The sequence below is a fragment of the Erinaceus europaeus genome, chromosome 15, assembly GCF_950295315.1.
Source record: "Erinaceus europaeus chromosome 15, mEriEur2.1, whole genome shotgun sequence".
Taxonomy (NCBI): Eukaryota; Metazoa; Chordata; class Mammalia; order Eulipotyphla; family Erinaceidae; genus Erinaceus; species Erinaceus europaeus.
The window spans coordinates 38,040,840-38,065,225 of record NC_080176.1 but is presented as its reverse complement, the minus strand read 5'-3'; the positions used below and the strand labels follow the sequence as shown (position 1 = coordinate 38,065,225).

Sequence of the window (24,386 nt, the reverse complement as noted above, 5' to 3'; positions counted from 1 at the left end):
TGTTTCCAATTAATCAATGGAATTTAAAAGTTCTATAAAATATGATAATGATTGAAATGTATAATAACTCTCAAAAGTCATAAAAGATGCACTAATAAAGTCTTATCTAGAAGATGAAATTAACCAAGAAACCAAAGTGAAATGCTTTGACAAAGACTAGGAAACAATAAATAAAAGTACAAAAGTTTACCAGACTAGTAAAAGATGTCTCATCAGTAAGATGGAACCTACATTCTGTGTGCTGCAGTGGAAAAGACTGGACACCTATGTTAAGAGCATCAAATAAATATAGAAATATCTTGTTGATAACTGTTATGTGAAAGTTACACCAGTCTACCAGGATGAACTACATAGTGATGATTTTAACATTTCTCTTTATTTCATTTTTTTCTCACAGAGATATTTCAGTGGATGTGAAAGCTGAGAAAGGAGGCATCTTTTCAACCCACTGGTGATTCTTGACAGAACATCACCTTCCTAATGTAAGGAGCCAGATCTCCAGCATGGCTTCCTGAAGGCCACTGAGAGCTGCAATTGTCTGCTCTTTTCTCCATCATCTCAAACTTACTCCTTTTCTGGGATCAAAAAGTATGCATTTACATGACCAAAGCACCAGTGAGCTCTAGCTATTGGGGTTCTGGGGATCGAACCTGCAATTTCTGTACTCCTCTCCTATCTCTCTGACCCTAGGAATGTAGAGTTATGTATACTCTGTTCTTTCACCTCACCATCCTCTCTCCTTGGTCCTATCAACTGAACTCCATGTGATTATCACAAATTTTGGTTCATCACTCTGTCTCCAAAGAGGAGGGCACCATGGCTCTTTTTCTTCTGTATATTTTAGGGAGTGATTTTAAAACTTGACAAATTTTCATCACTATAAAATAAAAAAAAGAAGTTATAAAAAAAGAAGTGACACCGAACACAGAAAAATTATTGACAATCAGCGTTACATCAAGATCTAAATGATAGGGAAAAGTTGATGACTAAGAAAATTACAGTGCTCTTGTGGTCATGACTTTGCCAAAACTATTATTGTCCATGTATGTCATTATTATTCACCAGAATGATTTTCCATTGATGTTCAGGTTTCTGTTTGTTTTGTTTTTAAGTATTACAATGTTATATACAGCATAGTAAGAAGGTCAAGATGAAAACAAGATCACAATCATTTAGATGAGAGTAATATTAAAACTTTTTAGAACAAGAAAATTATGTTTAAGAGGACAGTGACCGATTGTGTGATGGTCCAGTTTGCTTTTTCACACAGAATATTTTCAAGAATGCCCTCTGAAAATGCTTGTGACACAATGGATACAAAAAAGGATTAACAAGGGAATTGAACCACTGAAGCCAATATGTGATTTCATACCAAACTGTTTTAGGATGCTGATATGGGTGGTAAGTTGAATAGACAATTGTAAACAGAGAATAGGGAGCCCAACAGACAGTAAAAACACCTAAGAGAATGGCCAGTGACTTGGCCAGTTTCTTGGCTCTGAGAAGTTCCAGGTGTACCCTCTGCTGAAAAGCCACAGAATCTGAATGGTAAAGGGAAGTCATTTTGGAAGCATGTGGCTTCATGTGGCTTCTGAAGGAAAACCAGATATTGTTCTTTTTTCCCTGTCTCACAGAATAAGGGGATGGTGTTGCTTCCTTTGCTTCAGTAGCAGCCGATCTTATAATCCTAAATGAGTGTCCATGGTTACTGGTGGAGGCTAACGAGAGACTGAGGTGGCTTTGCACCCTATTGAGATTGCCACGTTTCCATAGACGCCAATAAATATATATGTTGAAGTAAGCCACTGAGAAAACTGGGACTAAGAATTCCAAGAACGACGTGATGGTGAGGATATACCATTCTGAAAGGAATCCGGGTTCACAGTACTCTGTCCCATTCTTCCAAGATTCAGAAACTAAAATTAATGGCCCATGCACTAAGAAGGCCAATACCCAGACACCCACCATCATAGACATTATCTTCAAAAGTCCAGTGTGTTGAGTTCTGTAAGATACCTAGAAGAGAGAAAGTTAAATATGTTGAGTGCAATGAATATATGTTGACTGCCTCAAGCATACCACAGGCCACCTGGGGTTTCTGAAATAAGAAACAAGTGAGGGCACTAACTGGATCTGGGAACCATGATGTGGACCAGGTCAGAGGGTGTGATTCCAGTAGGGGTCACACCAGGATACAGACTTTCTAGAGGAAGACTATACCCCTCAAATTACACTTCCAACACTACAGAAATACTAAAGGGGGCAGGTGGTGATGCCCCTGGTAGAGGGCACATATTACTATGCACAAGGACTCAGGTTCAAGCCCCCTGATCTCCACTTGCATGTGGGAAGTTTCACAAGCAGTGGAGCAGTGCCATAGGTGTCTCTCTTTCTCCTTCTCTATCTCCCCTTTCCCTCTCAATATCTCTTTGTCTCTATGAAAAAGAGAAAATAAAGGGGAGGAAATAAAAACTTAAAAAATGGCTGCCAGGAACAGTCCCAATAATAACCCTGGTGAAAAGGAAGGAGGGAAGGAATGGAAGAAGGAAGGAAGGAAGGAAGGAAGGAAGGAAGGAAGGAAGGAAGGAAGGGAGAAAGGGAGGAAGAAAGGTAAGGAGAGAGAAAGAATTAAAGCCACTATCAAGAATAAGATAGCCTGGGACAGGTGGTGACACATCTGATTGAGCAGACATATTACAGCGCGCAAGGACCTGGGTTCGAGCCCTTGGTCCCCACTTTCAGGGGGAAAGCTTCACAAGTGGTGAAGCAGTGTTGGAGGTCCCTCTCCCTCTCAAACATCCTCCTTTTCTCTTGATTTCTGGCTGTCTATTCAATAAATAAATAAAGATAATTTAACAAAATTTTTTAAAAAAGAATATGATAGCCATTTCTCCCAGTTCACAGGCACTAACTTGAATTGCTAGACATGCCTTTTCTTGGTGGTTTCTCAATCTGCAGGTAGTCATGATTTTGGTTGATACTGCATTAATGAGCTAGAATAGTCTATGTCAGGAGTCGGGCAGTGGTGCAGTGGTTAAGCGCGTGTGGCACAAAGCACAAGGACCGGCATAAGGATCCCGGTTAGAGCCCCCAGCTCCCCACCTGCAGGGGGGTCACTTCACAGGTGGTGAAGCAGGTCTGCATGTGTCTTTTTTCCCCTAGACTCTGTCTTCCCCTCCTCTCTCCACTTCTTTCTGTCCTGTCTAACAAAGTTGAAATTAATAACTACAACAACAATGAAAAACAACAAGGGCAACAAAAGGGAAAATAGATTTTAAAATTAAAAAAATAATAGTCCATGTCAGAATGCATTACACACTGTGCTTTTTGATGAAACCTTTGCTTTAAGAATACAGAACTACATCAGGAAGGACAAATACTGGGCGACCTCCCTCACAGGTAGCATCTGAGAAGCAAAGCAAATAGACATACAGAGTGAATCCTCAGTGGACAGTAGGCTATTACAGAAGATTTGGGGACACAGAAGGAGCAAAGGAAGATTACTATGGGGTGGAGGGATATCTAGATCCCTGTGATGGAACAGGATAATGGTTTGGTGGGAGGGGAATTACAGTCTATCTTATAGAAATGCATCCTTGTAACAGCAATCCTGCAAATCAGCATTTCCTCCATAATGTGACGCTGAGGTTTAAAACAGGAAATACCTTATCATCTTATAGTAATGTATAAGATATAGTAATATATATATATATATATATATATATATATATATTCCTAACTTGGTAAAAGTTGCATAACATAAAATTTGCCATATAAAGCAAAAGAGAAAAAAAAGGCAGAGAGAAAGATGGAGAGAAGTGGTGGGGGGCATGCGTGTGCACACACACTAAATTGCAATGTTAACTATATTTATCACTGTAATTACAGTGAAAAACAAAGTCTGAAAGCCTCTTGCTTATCTGATTCCAATATTCAGTAGGAATCAACTTCGGAGTTTATGTGTAGACTTCAAAGTAGGACCAAAAAGAGAAAAAAAATGCTATCACTCCCAAGAAGATAAAGCACAATAAATAAATTTATACCTTCTGTGAAATAAACACTATAATATTACCAAGCATTACAAAACCTTCTTATCCCTGTGTTCTCAACCAACAATCATTGTGCCAAAATGGCAGTGATCAGTCTCAGAGGGTCTGTGACTCTGCTGTGAAAAATGTTCCAGATCCGTGTGATCTCAGTGACAGGTTTTTTTTTTGTTTTTTGGGGTTTTTTTGTAAGTGAAAGTCTATCTTTCTGTTTGTTTTTGAGGTGTTAGGCCTTCACACACTATGCTGTTCCACCTCTCCTAGTGAACTCTGTTTTCTCTTTTATTTCTTAATTTCAAGTATATACATATAAAGACTGAGAGAAGAGAGACACCACAGTACTTGTCATGCATGATACTACTCCTCTGTGTTGCTAGGGGCTCAAGTTGGAATCTTGACATGAGCATGCTCCTAGGCAGTGTGTGTGTGTGTGTGTGTGAGAGAGAGAGAGAGAGAGAGGGAGAAAGAGAGAGAGAGAGAGAGAATTGCATTCTGATCCCAGAACCTGACCTGAAATAAAGCCTGAAATCTTCTAGTGGCAAGTAAAGGCAGAGAGTTGTCTCTAATGCTTAACTACAGTAGAGAAATAGAGGGACATCCTCTTCATATCTGTGTCCTCCTTGTAAGTAAATAAGGGAAGGGCTTTTCTTACATCTACTTCTCAATTGTTCAAAAATAATCCTCATGCCAAAGTGGTGTCTTTGGGGGTAGTAAATTCTATGGCCCTTCAATTTAGGGAAATTTGTAAATAAAGTTTAAAGTAGATGGCCCTGTATAGTGCACAGTGACCAACCCCCAGAACCACATGGTAGCTACATGAAACACCTGGGAAGCTTCTCAAATGTCAGAGCAATACTATAGTATCTGTCTTCATCTCTCTCTCTATCTATCTATCTAAAATTTAGAGTAAAGGGGAGTCTGTTGGGAGTGATAAAACTTCAAAAATCCCCCAGAAACTGAAAATAAAAACACTTTAAATTTAAAAAGCCACATAATAATGATTAATATGGGGAGGATAAAGCCAAGTCGAAAATAATATCCAAGCCCCAGACCCCCACCTCCAGGGGAAGGTGGCACCAAGAGGTGAAGTGGTGCTGCAGATGTCTCGCTTCTTTCTCTCTCTAGCTCTCCTTTCCCTCTTGATTTCTGTCTCTAGCCAGTAAATAAAGAAAATATTTCTAAAAGAAAGAAAATAACAGCACAAAACACTAGAAATGCTGACAGTATTTCAAAATCTTGTATGAATAGAGAATAGAGATGTTACATTTAGAAGAAAAAGATCCAGTATAAGAAATATAAAGGCAGGGCCAGGTGGTTGTGCACCTGGTTGAGCATACATGTTGCAATGCTCAAGAACCCAGGTTCAAGCCCCAGTTCCCACCTGTAGGAGGGAAGCTTCACAAGTAGTGAAGCAAGTCTACAGATGTCTCTCTCCCTCTCTATCTCCCCTACCCTCTTGATTTCTGGCTGTCTCTATGCAATAAATAAAGATAATGAAAAAAAAAATTTTTAAAGAAGAAATCTAAAGGCAACCAAGACCAGCCAGCATGTTCGAGAGAAAACTGTGTGAACTGATTGATCATTTCTTAGGGCATCCTGAGACTATTTTTCTGAGCCTCAGTGAGGCTCCTTCCAACACCAACACTCCCTTTTTCTCTAGCTTCCTCACTCACGAAGAAAGAAAAGATCAAATATGAAATTGGAACGTGTCTCCATTTCCACCCTCTCTAATGTAGATTTTCTTTTGACTTTTTAAGTCTCATTCTATCTGCTTTGCCATTTTTCTAAAGGAAATGAATATATATATTTTTTCAAGTACATTTTTAAATTATTTTATTTTTAATTTTTTGATAATATATTTATTTATTTATTTATTTATTAGACAGAGACAGCCAGAAATCGAGAGAGAAGAGGGTGACAGAGATGGAGAGAAATTTAGACACCTGCAACCTTGCTTCATCACTCGCAGAGCTCTCCCTCTGCAGGTGGGAACTGGGGGCTTGAACCTGGGTCCCTGCACATTGTAGCATGTGCGCTCAACCAGGTACACTACCACCCAGACTCACCATTTTCATTAAAGGATGTAACACTGCCTAGAGCAGGTTTTTGTTGATTAAAATGACATGCTGGAAAGGATTCACCAATTAATTGACTAGAGGTAAGAGGAAACTGGTTTAAAAAAAAAAAAGCTAGTAGCATATTTTTTAAAACTACAGGGAAATGGCGTTTTCTTTTTCTAACATTGCTGTTATTTCTGAGGCTAAGCTAAAATGCATATGGTGCTGACCACAAACTCTGAAAGACAGCCTTTTTTTCCCCCTCTTTTTGCCTTCTGCTTCTCACACCACTAATTAACACATCTCTTGCACTAAATCTAATGATTATAGAGATAGTAACAATACCCAGATGGTCATAAAACTGCATTTAATTTTTTAATTGCTCTGTTCAGCCTTTGTAATGATATGATGCAACCATGCTAGAAAAGGATCTCTTTTCTATTATGCATAAAGTCAAATGGATAGTGGACATCTATAGGAATTGAGAAGACATCGCCATTTCTTCTTCCATGAGAGTATTTTTGACAGATAGACAGCTCAAGCATTCTTGCATTCAATTCCAAACCAGTTGAAGTGGCCTTCTTGAAATCAATCAGTAGCCCAGCAGTCACTCACTGCAGATCCTATCCATTTATTAAGAGATACTCTTTTGTCCTACTTCCTTCCCTACCCCAAGTAGATACATGCTGATTGGTTCTCTCTGTGTGAGAAATAAGCCGCTAAAATTTACTGGTATATTTTACTTATATAAACTAGTATATATAATTTACTTATATATTTTATTTATATATACTGGTATAACGAGATGAGGAGAGGGATGGGGTGGTGGTACACCTAGTTGATCGTACATGTTACTATGCACAAGGACCCAGGTTCAAACCCTTTGTCCTCTCACCAGCAGGGGAGGAACTTCACTAGTGGTGAAGCAGTACTGCATGTGTTACTCTCCCTCTCTATGTCCCCTTCCCCTCTCAATTTATCTCTGTCTTATCAAACAACAAATAAATATTAAAAATATAATAATAGTGAAATGGCATTTCAGAGACACTTTAGAAGACTGGTGGTTTGAATTGTTTCCCCACAAAAAGATTTACCAAAGGTCTGGGTGGAGATGCACCCAGTTGAACACACACATTACCCTGTGCCAGGAAAGGGGCTCAAGTCTCCAGTCCCCACCTGCAGAAAGAAGCTTCATGAGTGGTGGAGCATGACTACAGGTGTTTCTTTTTCTCTCTCTTCCCTCTTAATTTCTCTCTTCCCATCAGGTAAAAAGAAAAAGAGGGAGGAATGGCCAGCAGGAGTGGTGGGTTTGTTGTACAGAAACCTGGTCCCAGCAATAACCCTGGTAGCAATAAAAATAAATGAATGATAGGGTGAAATCCTGAGATATTCATATTCAGTAGGATTCACTGTTGTATGCTTTACATTGGGTTGTTCTAGCTCTCCCCCTACCAAGAAAATTGGTTCAGTCCTGCTAGTTTCGCAGCCCACTTGTCCCTGCCCCAAGGAACCCCGAGAGAGTTCCAGAGTTCCAGAGTTAGAGAGTGCTTGGCGCCGCCGCGGGGGAAAGAGGCAGCAGAGTTCTGTTTGGTGATTAGTTTGGTTTAGTTTATGAATCGTTGTTCTTGAATAAAGAAATACAGCTTCCGTGCCGAGCCGTATGTCTCTGGTCATCTCTGTTACCTGCCCGTGAAGCTAGCCCGGCCAGCTGGAGCCTCCGAATTTTAACGACAGTTCACTAAGCCCTACTCCAGTTTGACTGATGTATTTATAAATAAAAGACAAGGACCCAGAAGAAAGCACCATGAGACAATGGAGACAGTAGAGTAATGCATTGACAAGCCAAGGGACACCAAGGCTGGTGCAAAAGAGAAACCAAGAACTAAAAACTGCATTGAACAGGCTTGTCTTAAGGCTTAGAGAGGGCATGAAGGACCCTGCCTATGCCTTATTTGGGGCTTCTAGCCTCCAGAATTAAATGTGGATAATAAGAATCTGTTCACCTAAGCCACCCAATATATGGTGTTACAATCACCCTGGGAAACTAGGCAGTCCTCCTGAAGCAACATGTCTCATACTCTTGCTTCTACTGCTTCTACTGTGTAGACTCTTTCTTCATCTGCAAGAAATATTCTAATCTTCATGTATATTTTAATTCTACTTCCCCTGCCTTCAAGAAAACTTGTCTGAGTGATATAATCAAGTGTTATTGTCAAATTGCCCTTCCTCAAACCAGCCCACCAGTCTGCCCTGTCTTTTCTAACTTCAAACGCCTGAGCTCAACTTCCGAGTCACCATTTCCTAAGAACTCCAAATGCCGTCCAAGTTTTTCATCTCAACACACACAGCTATGTTTGAACTCCTATCCAGCAACAACACAGATTCTGTCTGAGCATCTCCCAGTGATTCCATTCAAGTATGGAATGTCTTTACATATTCAACTCTATGTGGGTGGGGAGGATTGAGGAGGGTCTTGCTGACCCAGCCCTCATCAAGTTTAGAATCTGCACTGCCATGGGAATTCTTTATAGCAATACCAGAAGAAAATGTACCTGGTTTCCCTCTCAACAACAGATTTCATCTTTCTACATCATCTAAGCACTGCTAACTGAGCAGACTGTTCCTTGCCTGCCTACAGACCAGTGGTGGACTCAAGAACTTGGCAGTTCAGTGAAGGAAGTTCCAACAACACTGAATGAAAGTTAAAAAAAACAAATACTAACCCCCCCAAAAAAGGAAACATTTTAATGGCAAATGGGAGGGTGTCAGAGAGGTGGCTTAACAGGAGAGCACATGCTGAGTATGTGAGCAACCCTGGTTTGATCCTCAACACCACATAAAATGGCATAGTGGTTTTCTCCACATATATATCTCCCTCAGTAATATTTTCTAATCTAAATAAAAATTAGACCAGAGAGATAGCACACCAAGTAGGATCTCTATATTGCTATATATGCAATCCAGATTTGAACCCTAATACTACATGCACCTGGAGAAGCTCTGGTGATGTGTTGTCTCTCCTCTCTCTCTGTTTCTCTTTCCCACTTGCTGTCTTTCCTTCTTTATCTCCCTTTCTGGAAGAAAACAGTCAAAGTGGAATCAGCGAAATCACACATGCACAGGGTACCAGCATCACAGAAATTAGATAAGTATGAATAGGGAAGACGATAGATTAGAACAAACATGTTGAGTGCAACTTAAAATAAGAAATGTATTAACAATCAGGAGGTGGTGCACATGCTATAATGAGCAAGGGTTTGGGTTCAAACATCCAGTCCCTAACTGAAAGGTGGAAGCTTCACAAGTGGTGAAATAGTACTAGTGTCTCTCTCTTTCCTTAAAACCCCTTCTTCTTTTAATCTCTCTGTCCTATCAAAAACTAAATATAATAATAAATAATACATTTTACATTATAATAAAAATAAAAGTATCCATAAATATGTCTATTATGCAAAAATTACTGTATTTTATGCTCTAAATTTTTTTATTCTACTCGGTTCCTTTTCATATTTTTTCACTATAAAAGGTGACTGACTGATTATAACCTAAGTAATTGATTCCATGACTCAATAAGACCTAAAGCTTGAAATACATGATATCACAAGCATCTAAATTGCTAATTCAAACTGATCTGAGTTCTCTCCAGGGTCTGTCTAGTGCAGATTGTAGTGGACTCTGGTGTCAGTGAACTACCCAATAAGAAGTGCTAGACATAATTGACCATATCCATTCTCCCAGGACTTAGGGCAGCTCAACTGGAACTTTCCAACTTCTTTTGCAGATTATAGGGTAGTGCAACTAAGTTTCATCCATAAAATGTGAGTGGAAAATTATTTCATGATTCTACACTACTTAGTTAAAATTATTCACCTTCTGCTGAAAGAGAAAAACCAAGGGTCACTTACAGAGGAAAATCCATAAGATTAGCAGCAGACTTCTCCACACAAACACTACAAAAGAGAATGACAAGATATCTACTGAGTGCTCAATGAGAAAGACTTTCAACCAAGATTGCTGTACCCTGCTAGACTGTCATTCAGACTAGAGGGAGGTATATAAAACACAAACAAGAAGCCATTGAAATAATTAATTATCACTAAGCCTGCCCTAAAAGAAGTTCTGAAAGGTCTCCTATAAATAATCAGATCACCATAAATATGCCATATATCAGAACACTCTAAAAATCTACAAGAATGGCATTAAAATATCTTCAATCTTTGATATGAATAAATGTCAATGGCCTGAATTCACCTATTAAAAGGCACAAAGTAGAAAGATGGATCAGAAAACACAGCCCAACCATATGTTGTCTGCAGGAATCCCACCTAACTCAACAAGACAAACACAAACTCAAAATGAAAGGAAGGGAAAAAACTACCATACAAGCTAATGGACACAAAAAAAGTGGCAAGAACAGCTATGCTCATATCTGACACAATAGACCTTAAAATAAAAAAATTGAAAAGATAGCGATGGATTTTACTTAGTGTTCAGAGGATCAATCAATCAAGAGGACTTAACAATTATTAACATAATAATAACATAACCAAGGAGAGGTCATCTGAATACATCAAATATCTACTGAAAGAGCTACAGCAATATATTAACAGCAATACAGTAATAGTAGGAGACTTCAACACCCGTAAGTGAATTTTTTACATGTTATCTATGACAAAAGATTTGAGCAATTGCAACAGAGACTAAATATTTCACATAGCTGAGAATACTTAGATGATCCTTTATGTGAGTTTGCTGAGCCCGTCCTAGAGAGTGCAAAGCTGTTCCACTAGTCTTAATTCTGGAGCAAAGCCTACCTACCATCTTGTATAGATTCTCCTATGAGAGAACAGTTAACTTCTCTTTTGATTAAGTTACCACGTGCCCCGTAATCCTATAACTCCCTTCCCCCAGTCACCCCTAGTTACACAAGATTGGTTTTCTCAACTCTTCATCAATTTCACTTGCTTAAGAACTGTCACTGACTGACTAACGAGAATATTCCAATACTTGGGTAAATTCAGAATTTCTTGGCATGATTCTTTTTTAATTTATTTGTAAAATGGAAATGTTGATAAGACCATAGAATAAGAGGGGTACAGTTCCACATAATTCCCACCACCAGAACTCCATATCCCACCTCCTCCCTTAAAAGCTTTCCTGTTCTTAATCCTCTGGGAGTATGGACCCAGGATCATTATGGGGTGCAGAAGGAGGAAGGTCTGGCTTCTGTAATTGAACATGGGCGTCAGCAGGTCAATCCATACTCCCAGTCTGTCTATCTTGATATGATTCTTAAGCTGGCATGGGAACTTTATCTTTCTGATAGTTACTGCTATATAACTGACCTTCACTATATGTCATCTTTTTCTCTTTGACAGTTCCAAATAGATTTTCCCCTTGACCAGAAACAAGTCTACAAGTCTCTTGACTTGCTAAGTTCCACCTTAAGGAAAAATATTCAAATCTCTAGTATCCCAGGAATGAAACAAATATGTCTACTATGAACCTTATACTCATCCTATCCACAAGCTCAGTATGTCACTTCTGACAACTTGCCTTGGATTCCCTTTGAAGTCCTTCATTTCCATGGCACAGAGGGGGATGCTTTACCCAAATCATACTCAGAAGAGGTTCACTACAACCAGCAAATACTTTCTGCTAGAATACAAGTTGGAAATTGGGTTCATCTAAGGTTTGTCAAATTAATATAGGTATGAAGAAGTTTTTAGAACAAAAATCTCCATTATATCATTTGCTGAAGAAGGATAAATTAATAATATGACTTACAGCATTTGAGACTGATTGGTATCGATCATAGCTGATGAGTACAATGTTATACACAGATGTTGTACACAAAAGGTAGTCAACAATAAGCCAGAAGACACAGATTCTGCTTCCAAAGTCCCAATCAAAGAGTGAGTGAGGAATGTACAAAGGAATGGAGATCATACCTGTATGGGGAAAATAAATACAAGTAAAAAAAAAATACCACTTACCAGTGATAAAAGAAGCAGCAGTGTACAACATGATAATGCCACTAAGTGGAACACGAATAGCTTCACACACACACACACACACACACACACACACACACACACACACTAGAAATTCATGGCATTTAACTGATAAACTCAGAACTGATTTTTATAATGTTTTATTTACTAGATAAAGACAGACATAAATTTGGAGAAGATGAAAGAGACACCTACAGCCCTGCTTCGTCACTCGTGAAGCATTACCCCTGCAGATGGGGATCTGGGTCCTTGTGCATTGTAATGTGTGTGTTGAACCAGCTGTGCCAGCACCTGGCCCCAGAGCTGATTTTTATATGTTCTCTAGGTATCATATGTATAACAACTCATGAATGAACATCATATCTTACAGAGTTTCTATTATTTTACAAGTTAACTTTGGGTCCTGCCATCTATTTTCAGTTATACCATTTATGTCCATGATCCACACCAAAACACACTTCCAGTTTCCATATCTCTCCCTTCCTTTGCCAACAATATCCTTTCTTCTCATAACATATTTTCTCTCACCTACTAAAAAGTCTATTTACCTCTCATTCTTCACTTGATCTAAGTAATGACATTGTTCCTAGCCTTTCCTTGACACTAGAGGCCCTTCAGAAGACTGACATCTTGTTGTAAATCAACCTTTCTATTTCTCACAATATCTAGAGTTGATCAGTGTCTCACACATTTAATTTTAATAAGAAGCAAAATGTGCAATTTCCATGAATATTTTATATATATATAGTTTCTTCATAGAAACTTTGTGAGGTAAGTACTGTGCTGAGTTAGCAGACCAAGAGAACAAAACTCAAAAGGAAATATAGTTAGCCTAAGATCCACTCAACAACTAAGTGAAAGACTGACATAGAAACCAGGCAAAGTGATTTTATGCCATGTGTGCTTAATCTGCTGCACTACCACCCAACTCCTGCAAAGTGATTTTAGAACCCCCTGACTATTACAGAAACTGCTTAGCTGTGGGGGGAAAAATGATTTAGATGCATTGCCTTCATAGGCAGATTTGTAGATGTTTTTAATTTAATTGGCATCTCAGACAGCATTACTCTCTGGGAAGATAACCTATGAAGTAGAAACTCAATTGAAATCTTGTTTTATTGAGTATCTTCACAATTTAATGGACATTTAGCAGAAATTCTCATTTTTCATGAGAACTGAATCAACAAGAACAACAACAAAAATGAAAGAAACAAAGAAAGAAAAAGAGGAGTTAGAAAGAAAGCCTGCATTCTCCCAATGTGAGATGACTGAGTGTAAACTGGTATGGTATGAGAACTAGTAGAAGTGGATTCAGAGCTTAGTACTCCACTTTATACACAAGTATGGGGAGTAATCATCACAGGTATAAAGAGCTGAGTGGCCAGTGCCTACATAGGTGAAACTGCTGACTAGTATCATGTGTCAGTTATATTTTAATGATAAATAAGTATTTGTTTTGTTTTGTTTTTATCTTGTCTTCCATCACAAAGGTGTGTGTGTGTGTGTGTGTGTGTGTGTGTGTGTGTATGCCACACCCCACTCAACTCCAGAACGACGGGTCTGACAGGGTCAGCACCCCAGAAAACTCTCTTCAAAGAAGAAGAATTCTGGGAGTGGGTCTTGGCATCCTGAGCAGATCTAAATTGGAAACTCTGATTATTGTTTTCATTATGTACATGGTAATGATGCCGTGTAATCGGGGATGAACAGTCCTTGTTCCCAGATTAGATACAAATGAATGGGAAATGAGGTGGACAAAGTTATGAGTCATCAAATACATAAAGTTTTAGGAAAAATTCTTAATAATGTTTACTCACCTCCTCTTATGAAATATGTTAAAACTCCACATAAATTACTATCTGCTAAGCCTATTACTCAGAAATGCATCACCCCATGAAGTACAACATTTCTGTAAAACCACAAGGTCATCTAATCAAGAAATGAGCTTTACTTTCTGTTTCAGATATTGTTTATGTAAGACTGAAAGATATATAAACTCTCACTGGATGAATAAAAATTGAGCTCAGATTCACCCTCCAACAGAGTGTGGTGTATTCTGTTCTCCCTTGCGCTGACTCCTGACCTGTTGGGAACATGGGTGAGCCTGATAGAGCTTAGGGAGAACCACCCCCATCTTTGGATGGAGGTCTGAGAAGATAACCTCTTGGTAAGTCTCTCTCAACCGAGGTGAGCATAAGGGGGAAACTCAGACTTGCTTCTTTCCTTCTTGACTCTCAGGCCCACAGATACCCCAGTACTTCCCTCCATTAACTGCAGGCCACATGGCTGCAGATTCACTTATTCAAAGTCACCTTCTGATTACAGAAGAACACACCTTATCACACACTTCATCACACACCTCAGAGCCCAGACAAGAGAAATTCTAAACTATATGGCTTTTTTATATCCATCTTCTCTCTGTCTCACCCTATGGGTTTAACCCCTATGCTTCTCTCAAATACCTTTGGATAATTAAGTTGCTTGTGTTATGGAAAATAACTGTCTTGTATCTCATCAATTCCTGTCATACCAACCCCCTACCTTAGGGGCATGCTGACTGTTAAGAAACCTGTAATTTCTGTCATATTGCAACAATAATTACCTTCATTGCTTTTCTATTTAACTCATGTCCACTTTGCCAATAAACGGACTCTAGGATTCTGGGACTCTAAGGACTCAGTTTCTAGATTCACGCTAAGAGTCCCCTGGTGTCTTTTACTTCGTGTCACCCCTGTCGTGAGCGTGAAAGAACCAGCCTGTTACCTTTCCCCTGGAGGACACCATGCCGGAGAAGGAGGGAGACACCCCGAAACTGACCCACCAGGTGGTTGCCTTCGGAGTTCCCTGATCCTTCCTGCTGCTCTTCCGCTGTAGCGTCCATCGCAGTGTGTGTGTGTGTGTGTGTGTGTGTGTGTGTGTGTGTGTGTGTGTGTGTGTGTGTGTGTGTGTGTGTGTGTGAAAAAGTGAAGAATATTTCAGGGTCACCTGAGATAAATCAAAATATCTTAAATGTCATGAGACATTTTTTTTTCCCTCATCCATGGCTTAACTGGAGGTTCATGCCTGCATGATTCCACTGCTCTAGACAAACTTTTTTTTTTTAATTTTCCATGTAAAGCAAGAGAGAGAGAGGAGAGACATCATAGTACTGTTCCACTGCTTATAAAACTTCAGCTTTATGTGGCACTCCCATTCAGTGGGAGGGAAATGGAATTGGGTTCTCTATGCAATAAAATTTGCACTCTACCTGGTGAACAATATCCTGCCTCCTGAGACAGTTTATCTTTTGGGCCAGATTGTGGCTTCCAATTTTTCCAAGAAGAGTATTTTCAAACACACACACACACACACACACACACACACACACACACACACACACACATTTCTTTCACATAATGAAGATGAGGAGCTCAATGTTAGTAATCAACTCTATTACAAATTGTACTGACTGAAAGATTCAGGAGATGGATGTGAATTAAATGAAGTTTTTCATCTACTTTCTAAATTATATGAAAGAGAAGTCATATTCAAAAGCTTAGTAGCCAATTTATATAGCATTTAACTTACAAGAGATTCAGTATACTTCTGCTTGATCCTGTAAGATTTGAACATCCAAGATGCCCTGCCCACCCCTACTCCTTTCTCCTCTCCTCTCCTCTCCTCTCCTCTCCTCTCCTCTCCTCTCCTCACCTCTCCTCTCCTCTCCTCTCCTCTCCTCTCTTCTCTTCTTTTCTTCTCTCCACTCCACTCCAGACACTGTGGTCTCTAATATACTGACACTCTTCCATCTCTGATTCTTGCTGTTAATTGTTCCTGGACATGAAATAGCCTTCTTCTTGAATATGGGAGGATCTCATTCATAGACAGAAGATCAGAAGAGAAAACACTACGCAGAACCTGGACTGGAGTTGGTGTATTGCATCAAAGTAAAAGACTCTGGGGTGGGTGGGGTGGGGAGAGTACAGGTCCTAGAAAAGGATGACAGAGGACCTAATGGAGGTTGTATTGCCATGTGGAAAACTGAGAAATATTAAGCATGTACAAACTATTGTATTTGCTGTCATTAGTCCCCCAATAAAGGGAGAAGAAGGAGGAGGAGGGGGAGGAGAAGGAGGAGGAGGAGGAGGAGGAGGAGGAGGAGGAGGAGGAGGAGGAGGAGGAGGAGAAGAAGAAGAAGAAGAAGAAGAAGAAGAAGAAGAAGAAGAAGAAGAAGAAGAAGAAGAAATATCCTTCTCCCCAAAAAACTCCTTCTGTTTACTCAAATGTTTATCTCATAGTAAACCCAACCCATGAAGTTTAAAATGCATTCTTCTAGCTATGATCACAAAATGTGAGCTCATACCTACAGGGATGCAGAGGTTACACAGGCTCCTGCACTGAATATGGGTCCCAGATCAAATCAATGGGGTTTACAGTTAACAATATTTGGGAACTATTCTCTTCCTTGATCCAGATTTCTAGTCCATTTCCAACTCTGGCTCCATCTCCCCAAACAATACCTTTGGTCCACCTGCATGTTAGTTGTCAGGCTTAGGCCAAAACTAGTAAAGTCATGGGCCCCTTGGAATATACCTAAAATAGACCCACTAGTGTTTTCCAAAATGGAGACCCCCAAATCTCAACTGCTATATTCTTACCTTTAGGTTCCTAATTATTAAGCACATTGCTCTGCTTTTCAGCCACTAAATTGGCAGATGCAACCATGATGCCAGCCTGACTTCCCTGGGCAGATGATCTTACCAATGTGTTCTCAGACCCTACCTCTTTAGAGCCCTGCCCCACTAGGGAAAGATAGAAAAAGGCTGGGGGTATGGTTCAACATGTCAACACCCATGTTCAGCAGAGAAGCAATTACAGAAGCCAGACTCTCCACCTTCTGCACCCTGTAATGACCCTGGGTCCCAGAGGAATAAAGAATAAGAAAGCTTTTAAGGAAGGGGCTGGGATACAAAACTCTGGTGGCGGGAATTGTGTGAAGCTGAACCCCTCTTATCCTATGGTCTTGTCAATATTTTTTATTTTATAAATAAAATAAAATAAATATATTCTCACTGCCCCACACACTTTCTCTCTAGTCCCTGCTACACTTTACTCAGTAGCAGTGATTACATCTAAAATACCATAGTTGCATTTATTTATTTGCATTACTTTTTGGCTACCTCCCTACTCTTGCTCCCAGTAAGAGAGAAAAGCCCAGTGATGGCAGACATTTTTGTCTGTTTGCAATGCTATAGCTCCAGTACCCCAGTGCCTTCTTCAGAATAAACAATTACTGCATAGGTGAGGACAGGGGAGATAATTTTGTTTTCAAATTGCCCCAGTCCAACAATGCTTCTACAATCAGTAACCTGGAAACTACTACCAAAAAAAAAAAAAAAAAGACACCTCCCATTAGAAAATGACAATTAAGCTTAGGTAGGGAGACAGCATAATGGTTATGCAAAAGACTTTCATACCAGAGGCTCTGAAATCCCAAATTCAACCCCCAGCACCACCATAGACCAGAGCTGAACACTGCTTCTCTGTCTATCTTTCTCTCTGAATACCCTCATTCCTCATTAAGATAAATAAACAAACAAACAAGGGCTGAGAAGATAGCTGATGATTATGCAAAGGACTCCCATGCCTGAGGCTCTGAGGTCCTAGGTCAATTCCCAGCACCACTATAAATCAGAGCTTAGTAATGCTTTGGTTCTTCGCCCACCCTCCTCTCCCTGTATCTCTCTCTCTCTCTCTCTCTCTCTCTCTCTCTCAGATTACAAAAAAATAAATAGGAAGGATCCAGCAGAGGAAGACCTAGTGGGGGGTGAATTGTTATGTGGAAAACTGGGAAATGTTACACATGTACAAACTATTTTACTGTGAACTGTAAACCACTAATCCCCCAATAGAAATTTAAAATAAATAAAATATTATAATAAAAATATAATTAATATTTATTTAAAAGAAAATGATGGGGCAGTCAGTGGCACACCCAGTTAAGCATACACAGTACTAAGCACTAAGACTAACAGAAGGATCCGGGTTCAATTCCCAGCTTCCTACCAGCAGCAAGGACGCTTCACAAATGGTGAAGCAGTTCTGGAGGTGGTTTTCTCTCCCCATCTCTCTCTCCCTTCCCCTCTCAATTTCTCTCTGTCCTGAAGAAGAAAAGTTAAGAAGAATTCCTTCCTGGGGTTCAAGAGGCTTAGGTCAAAAATGAATTTCAAGAGAACATGCGTGACAGATGTGTAGTTTCTAAATTTGTGCTTTATTACAGTCCAGAGCGGTGGATTCACAGTGCAGGTACAGAATCCAGTGATAACCCTGTAGGGAGGGAGGAAGGGAAGAAGGAAGGAAGGAAGGAAGGAAGGAAGGAAGGAAGGAAGGAAGGAAGGAAGGAAGGGGAGAAAGAAAAGAAAGGAAGGGACAATTAAAGCTGGGGAGGGGCCCAGGAAGTAGCTTAACAGTAGATTACTTTTCTTCAGGCCTAAGGTCCTGGGTGCTCTCTGTTTTTTCAGATAAAATAGAAAAGAGAAAAAAGAGAAAAAAATGGTTTCTGGGAGCAGTGGTTTTATCTTGCAGGCACCAAGCCCCAGCAATAATCCTGCTGGTATTTAAAAAAAGAAAAAAGAAAAACAAATTTTTTTGAGATGGAATCAACCCTTGGTAAAGATATTATGAACACTGTTGCATTGTTGGAATAATAACAATAGACCTCAAAGATCACATAAATTTAGTTTAGAAAGCAGTAGTATTAGGGTTTAGGATGACTGACTCCAGTTTGGAAATAAGTTCTACTTATTGCTTTGCTTTTTTACTAATATGTTCTACTTATTTCATAAGCAGGTAAAAATGCTACCAGTTTCTTGTGCTATGAAGAAGTTATAGAGAAATATTTTGTGAAATGCTATCTATGAACAGGGAAAACTTAACTGATTACCTTGTTTTAAGAAGTTGCCACCATCACCCGACCTTCAATAACCACCAACCTCATCAGTCTACCACTGTTGGTATCCAAGCAAAGCCCTCCACCAGCTCCCCCTCCATTTTTTTTCCACTATAGGTTATTGCTAGAGCACTGTGCCTACAAGGCAACACCGCCATTTCAAGTGGCCATTTTCCCCCTTTTCCTTTCTTTTCTGATAAAGACATAGAGAAATAGAAAAGGGGAGGAGAAAGAGTGAAAGACATACACCTACAGTATTATTCCATGTATGTGAACCTTCCCCTTTGCAAGTGGGGACTGGGCACTTGAACCCAGGCTCTTGTGCATGGTAACATGTGTGCTTTACTAGGTATGTCACCACCTAGTCTCAATAAAATATCTTAAAGTGACAGTGTGTGCTTTGTATCTCTACACACAATGCTATTCATTGCACACTTGATAACACTGCACAAAAAAGCAACAAAGACAAAAATGAGTAGAATTTCATGGATAATGTAATGGTAATGTAATTCTCTCTCTCTCTCCCTGTGTGTGTGTGTGTGTGTGTGTGTGTGTGTGTGTGTGTGTGTGTGTGTGTGTATCCAGTCACTTAAATAACAAAATAAAATGAAAAACTGGCCAAGGAAGATTGTTCAATGATACAGCACATGCATGAGAATGTGGGTTCAATCTCTGGCACCATCAAAAAACAGAAATTAAAAAAAAATGTTAAGGGGCCAGGTGGTAGCACATCTGGTTAAGCACACACATTGCAGTGCACAAGGACCTGGGTTCAAGCCCTTGGTCCCCACCTGCAGAGGGGAAGCTTCATGAGTGGTGAAGCAGGGCTGCAGGTGTCTCTCTTCTCTCTACCTCCTCCTTCCCTCTTGATTTCTGGCTGTCTCTATCAAATAAATAAAGATGATAAATAAAAAATATTTTTAAAAAATGTTAAAAGAAACTTAAAAGTGAAAAACAAAATTGCAAAGTGCTTGTTTTCAAAGAAAGGTTAATGTGACTTCTGTGATCTCCTGTAATTATGTAATAGTATGGTGCTCTGTTATATACAAGGCAGTTTAGTGTTGTGTGTATTTTGCAATCTTCTATACCATATCCCATTTTATTACTGTACTGACTTTTAGAATAACCTTATTTCCTACTGGTACAACACTGCGACAATAAGGATATTACACACACTTAAGGAAGAGTAGGAATGAACCTAGCAAAATCTTTTCAAACACAACTCTTTGACTAAAGCATGTTCACCACATTTTTGAAATGATTTTTCTATGGAAAGAAAATAAACCATTATAGAGACCAGGCAGTGGCACACCTGGTTAATCATGCACATTACAGTGAGCAAGGACCCAGATTCAAGCCCCTGGTGCCCACCTGCATGGGGGAAAGCTTCATGAATGGTGAAGCAAGGCTGCAGGTGTCTCTCTGTCTCTCTCCCTCTCTATCTCTCTCACCCCTCTCAATTTATCTCTGTCTCTATCCTATTGAATACATAAATATTAAATACATAAAATTATTAAATACATAAAATAAGCCATTGTAAATATTTACCTATAAAACTGACTATATGTGTATATATGTATATACATATATATATATATATATATATATATATATATATATATATATATATATATATATATCATTCATTATGTTGTCATTAGCTCCCTCTGAACTTTACTCCTTAAACCTTCTGTTTTCAGTCATCCCCAGTCCATAATCTCTTGAAACAGCAAAAGTTGGTTTAAAAGTTTGCTTAAAAACTTATAGTTGAATAAGATTATCTTAAGTATAAGTAACTTACCCACAAAGAAGTCAGATAAGGCCAGGTTAAGGAAAAAATAATTACTTCGGTGCCTAAGTTTCTTGTCCACCACAAAAGCTATAATGACCAAGGCGTTTCCTAGCATTATAGCAAGAGCAACTAAACTCATTAAAAATGCTATAGTAATGTGAGAGCTTGGTAGCAAAGGAGCCGAGCTATTATCTGGCATCACATCAGATGATGATGGAGTTCAATACAGCAAATCAATCCAGCAAGACAATTCTGGCAAATGTTTTCTAGTCGAACATCTAAAATATGTAGCCTGCTGCTCATCACAATCTTTCTCAAAATCTAAAGCTGATCTCATAGCACTTCCTGATTCTTGATAAAGCTAACTTGTGGTAGCAATTTCCCTTTAACTGACACTGCAAGTGTCATTTCTAAGACAGTGAAAATTTTTTTTTTATTATTCCCTTTTGTTGCCCTAATTGTTTTATTGTTGTAGTCATTATTGTTGTCATTGTTAGATAGGCCAGAGAGAAATGGAGAGAGGGGGAGAGAAAGATAGACACCTACAAACCTGCTTCACCGCTTGTGAAGCGACTCCACTGTAGGTGGGGAGCCCGGGCTCTAGAACCCGAATCCTTACTCTGGTCCTTGCGGCTTTACACCACTTGCGCTTAACCCACTGCGCTATCGCCCGAGTCCTGACAGTAAAAAGTTTTATATTAACATATTGATATGATTTCTCTATCTCTCTTTAATAAAGCAATGCTATATAACATGTGCAATATTACTGATACATTGTGTAGGTAAGAAAGTTGGCTAAAATGAGGGGATTTTTTTTTTTTAAAGAAAGACATATATTTAATTTCAAGAGAAGAAGAGACCAGAAAACTATTTAGTTCTAGCATTTGGGGATGCCAAGGAAATATTTCTTTTTAAAACTAAATATATATTAAGTATTCCCTCCTGAGCATGCTGGACTAAAGGGGCTGAATTTATCATTTTACCTGAAACAAACAAAAGCAGGACAGAGTACATGAAACAATGGTTTTCAAGACCCTGGCTAGCTGGCAGTGAAAATGTATCAGCTGGGAGAGGGGATAAAATGAGTGAGCACTGCAGTTGCCCCGGCCACGTATCTTGAGTTTTCCAGGTCACAGCAGAGAAGAGACATCCTGAGGGAGTTTAGTCAAATACTTGAGATGGGGAGATGGAATTGAGGGCTAAGGCGTAACAGTATGTAAATAAATATTTTTAGGCAGGCAAAGAAAAAAAGAGGAGGAGAAGGAAAAGAAGAGAAGGAAGAGGAGAGAAGGGAAAGGAGAGAAGGAAGAGAAGGAAGAAGGAAAAGGAGAGAAAGAAGAGGGGAATATTTCATCTGAGGAGGAAGAGGAAGTAGCCTACATCAACAGAACTTGGAATGGCAGGTGTTGGAGAGATTGTGGAGAAAAAAGAACTCTGCTACACTGCTGGTGGAAATGCAAACTGGTACTGCCCCTTTAGAAGATGGTATAGAGAGTCTGTAAACAAACAAAAATTTAATTACCATATGAACTGAATATTCCGCTCTTAGACATCCACTCAAAAAACAGACAAACACTCATCCAAAGAGATATATGCACCCTCATATTCATAGCTTCATTATACACAGTGGCCAAAAAGTGGAAGTAGCCCAAATGCCCATCAATAGATGACTAGCTAAAGAAATTATGAAATATTTATTCCATGAAGTAACACTGTGCAATAAAAAAAGACAATATTTTGTCCTTTGGGACAATATGGATGGAACTAGAGGTGATTATGCTTAACAAAATAAGTAAAGAGGTAAACAACTATGGGATTATTTCACTCATATGTGAAATTTAGATAATTTATACACATGAACTTGTACACACACACACAAAGCAAGCAACTGTTTCTAAAACTTGTAAAAACTACCATGGTTGTCTTTGAGAGATGGGAGGGTGGGAACACAGAACTTTGGTGGTAGGTGTGATGTGGAACTATACCCTGTAATCCTACAAGTTTGTAGCCTAGTAAAAACACAAAATAAAAAATGCACTACTCAAAATTAAAGAGGATTTTAAAAATAGTAATAAACAATGGTAAGTATCACTAAGCTTTAAAACACTTCAAGTTGCCTAGTGTGTATATGTCTAGTAGGAGTAACTAAAGGAAAGAAGAAGGAGCAAGAAGACATACACACAAATAATGACCAAAGGCTTTCAAAATTTGAAGAAAACAATAATCCAAGTGTGGAAGTTATAAGCTACCCAATCTAAAGAAATTTGTGAAGGAGAATACAGTCAACCGAGGTTACATTAACAAGTTAGTGCTGTCGCTGAGTGTTGACCATTACTTGACTATAACATAACTTATGGATAATGCACACATTTGAAACAACTGGACTGTTTCCCATGGAGCATAGATGAACCTCAGTGGGGAACACATCTCCCCAGGAAACATTACCAATCAAACCATGTAATCAAAAGGGAATTTAGTTGTGTTTTTAGGACACTCAGAATAACAAAGACATGCTTTGTAAGCTACACTCCTATGAGAAGTAGATTTTGTTGAGGTCAGAATAATGGTATGTTATTATGACTGATTTTTATTATTCCATGGATCCATGGTCATCCTATTACAGCAAATGTAGCATTGTAGATACTAATAAAATTTGTTAGAACCTCTCTCATAACTGAGGCTCTAAACTCTCAGGTTCAATCCCCTGTACCACCAAAAGCCAGAACTGATCAATGCTCTGGTTAAAAAAACAAATAAAAATTAAAAATAATAATAATAAATATGTTATAACTGAGGTGGTTGCGCAAATGTCTGGTAAATGAAAATCCCTCATGATGCTATCCCTATGGAAACAAATTAGCTTGAAAAAGATTTAGACTTTATGACATAATTAATATTCTCACTAACTCAACAGATGTATACTTTAAATGTAGACGACCAAGTCAAGGCAATATAGTAATTTTAAAGTTAGTAAGTGTTATTTGTGCAAATAGTTTGGATCATTCAATCATCTGTTTCAATTCATACCAACCACTTATTAGCTATTTGAGCTATCTGGAAAATGTATATTTTGATCATCTCTGTAATTATATAATGCTTTAAGGCAATTGATTGCTACCAGAAAAAAAAAAAAAGGAGTTATCAATGAATCTCAAAAAGGCTTTGATCATTGGCTAGGGAGTTGAACTTTACACTGAGAGAAAATCCCAGAATACCTGGCACTGACCTGAGTAGATTTGCTAAAGTACCAGCAAGATACTGTTGTTATTAGTGTGTATATCTTCCTGTTCTTTCTTCTTTCCTTTAGTTACTTCTGCTAGACATATACACATTAGGTAAATTGAAGTAGCATGATCTGTGTTGACTAGAAATGTTGCTATGTAACCATGGGTGTGAGGAGCTTCAGGGAAATTTTCTCTGGCTTTTAGCATTGTTTATTTATATATTGTTTATTTATAATGGTGAGATTGATGGTATTTACCTGGTCTCCAGAAACCTCATCTCCCAATGATTAGAACTGATCATGTAGTAATATGTGACAAGCAAAGC

At 38.9% G+C, this 24,386-nt stretch overlaps 1 protein-coding gene across 1 annotated transcript; it reads right to left on the bottom strand.

Annotated features, from left to right (window-relative positions):
• Positions 1–738: 738 nt before the first annotated feature.
• Positions 739–21,094, bottom strand: HRH4 (histamine receptor H4). Its single transcript, XM_007528423.2, has 3 exons — positions 20,847–21,094; positions 11,891–12,054; positions 739–2,016 (listed from the first exon to the last, which is right to left on the bottom strand). The coding sequence occupies exons 1-3, from the start codon at positions 21,034–21,036 to the stop codon at positions 1,219–1,221; spliced, it is 1,152 nt and encodes a 383-aa protein (XP_007528485.1). The 5' UTR covers positions 21,037–21,094; the 3' UTR covers positions 739–1,218.
• Between the last annotated feature and the right edge of the window lie 3,292 nt (positions 21,095–24,386).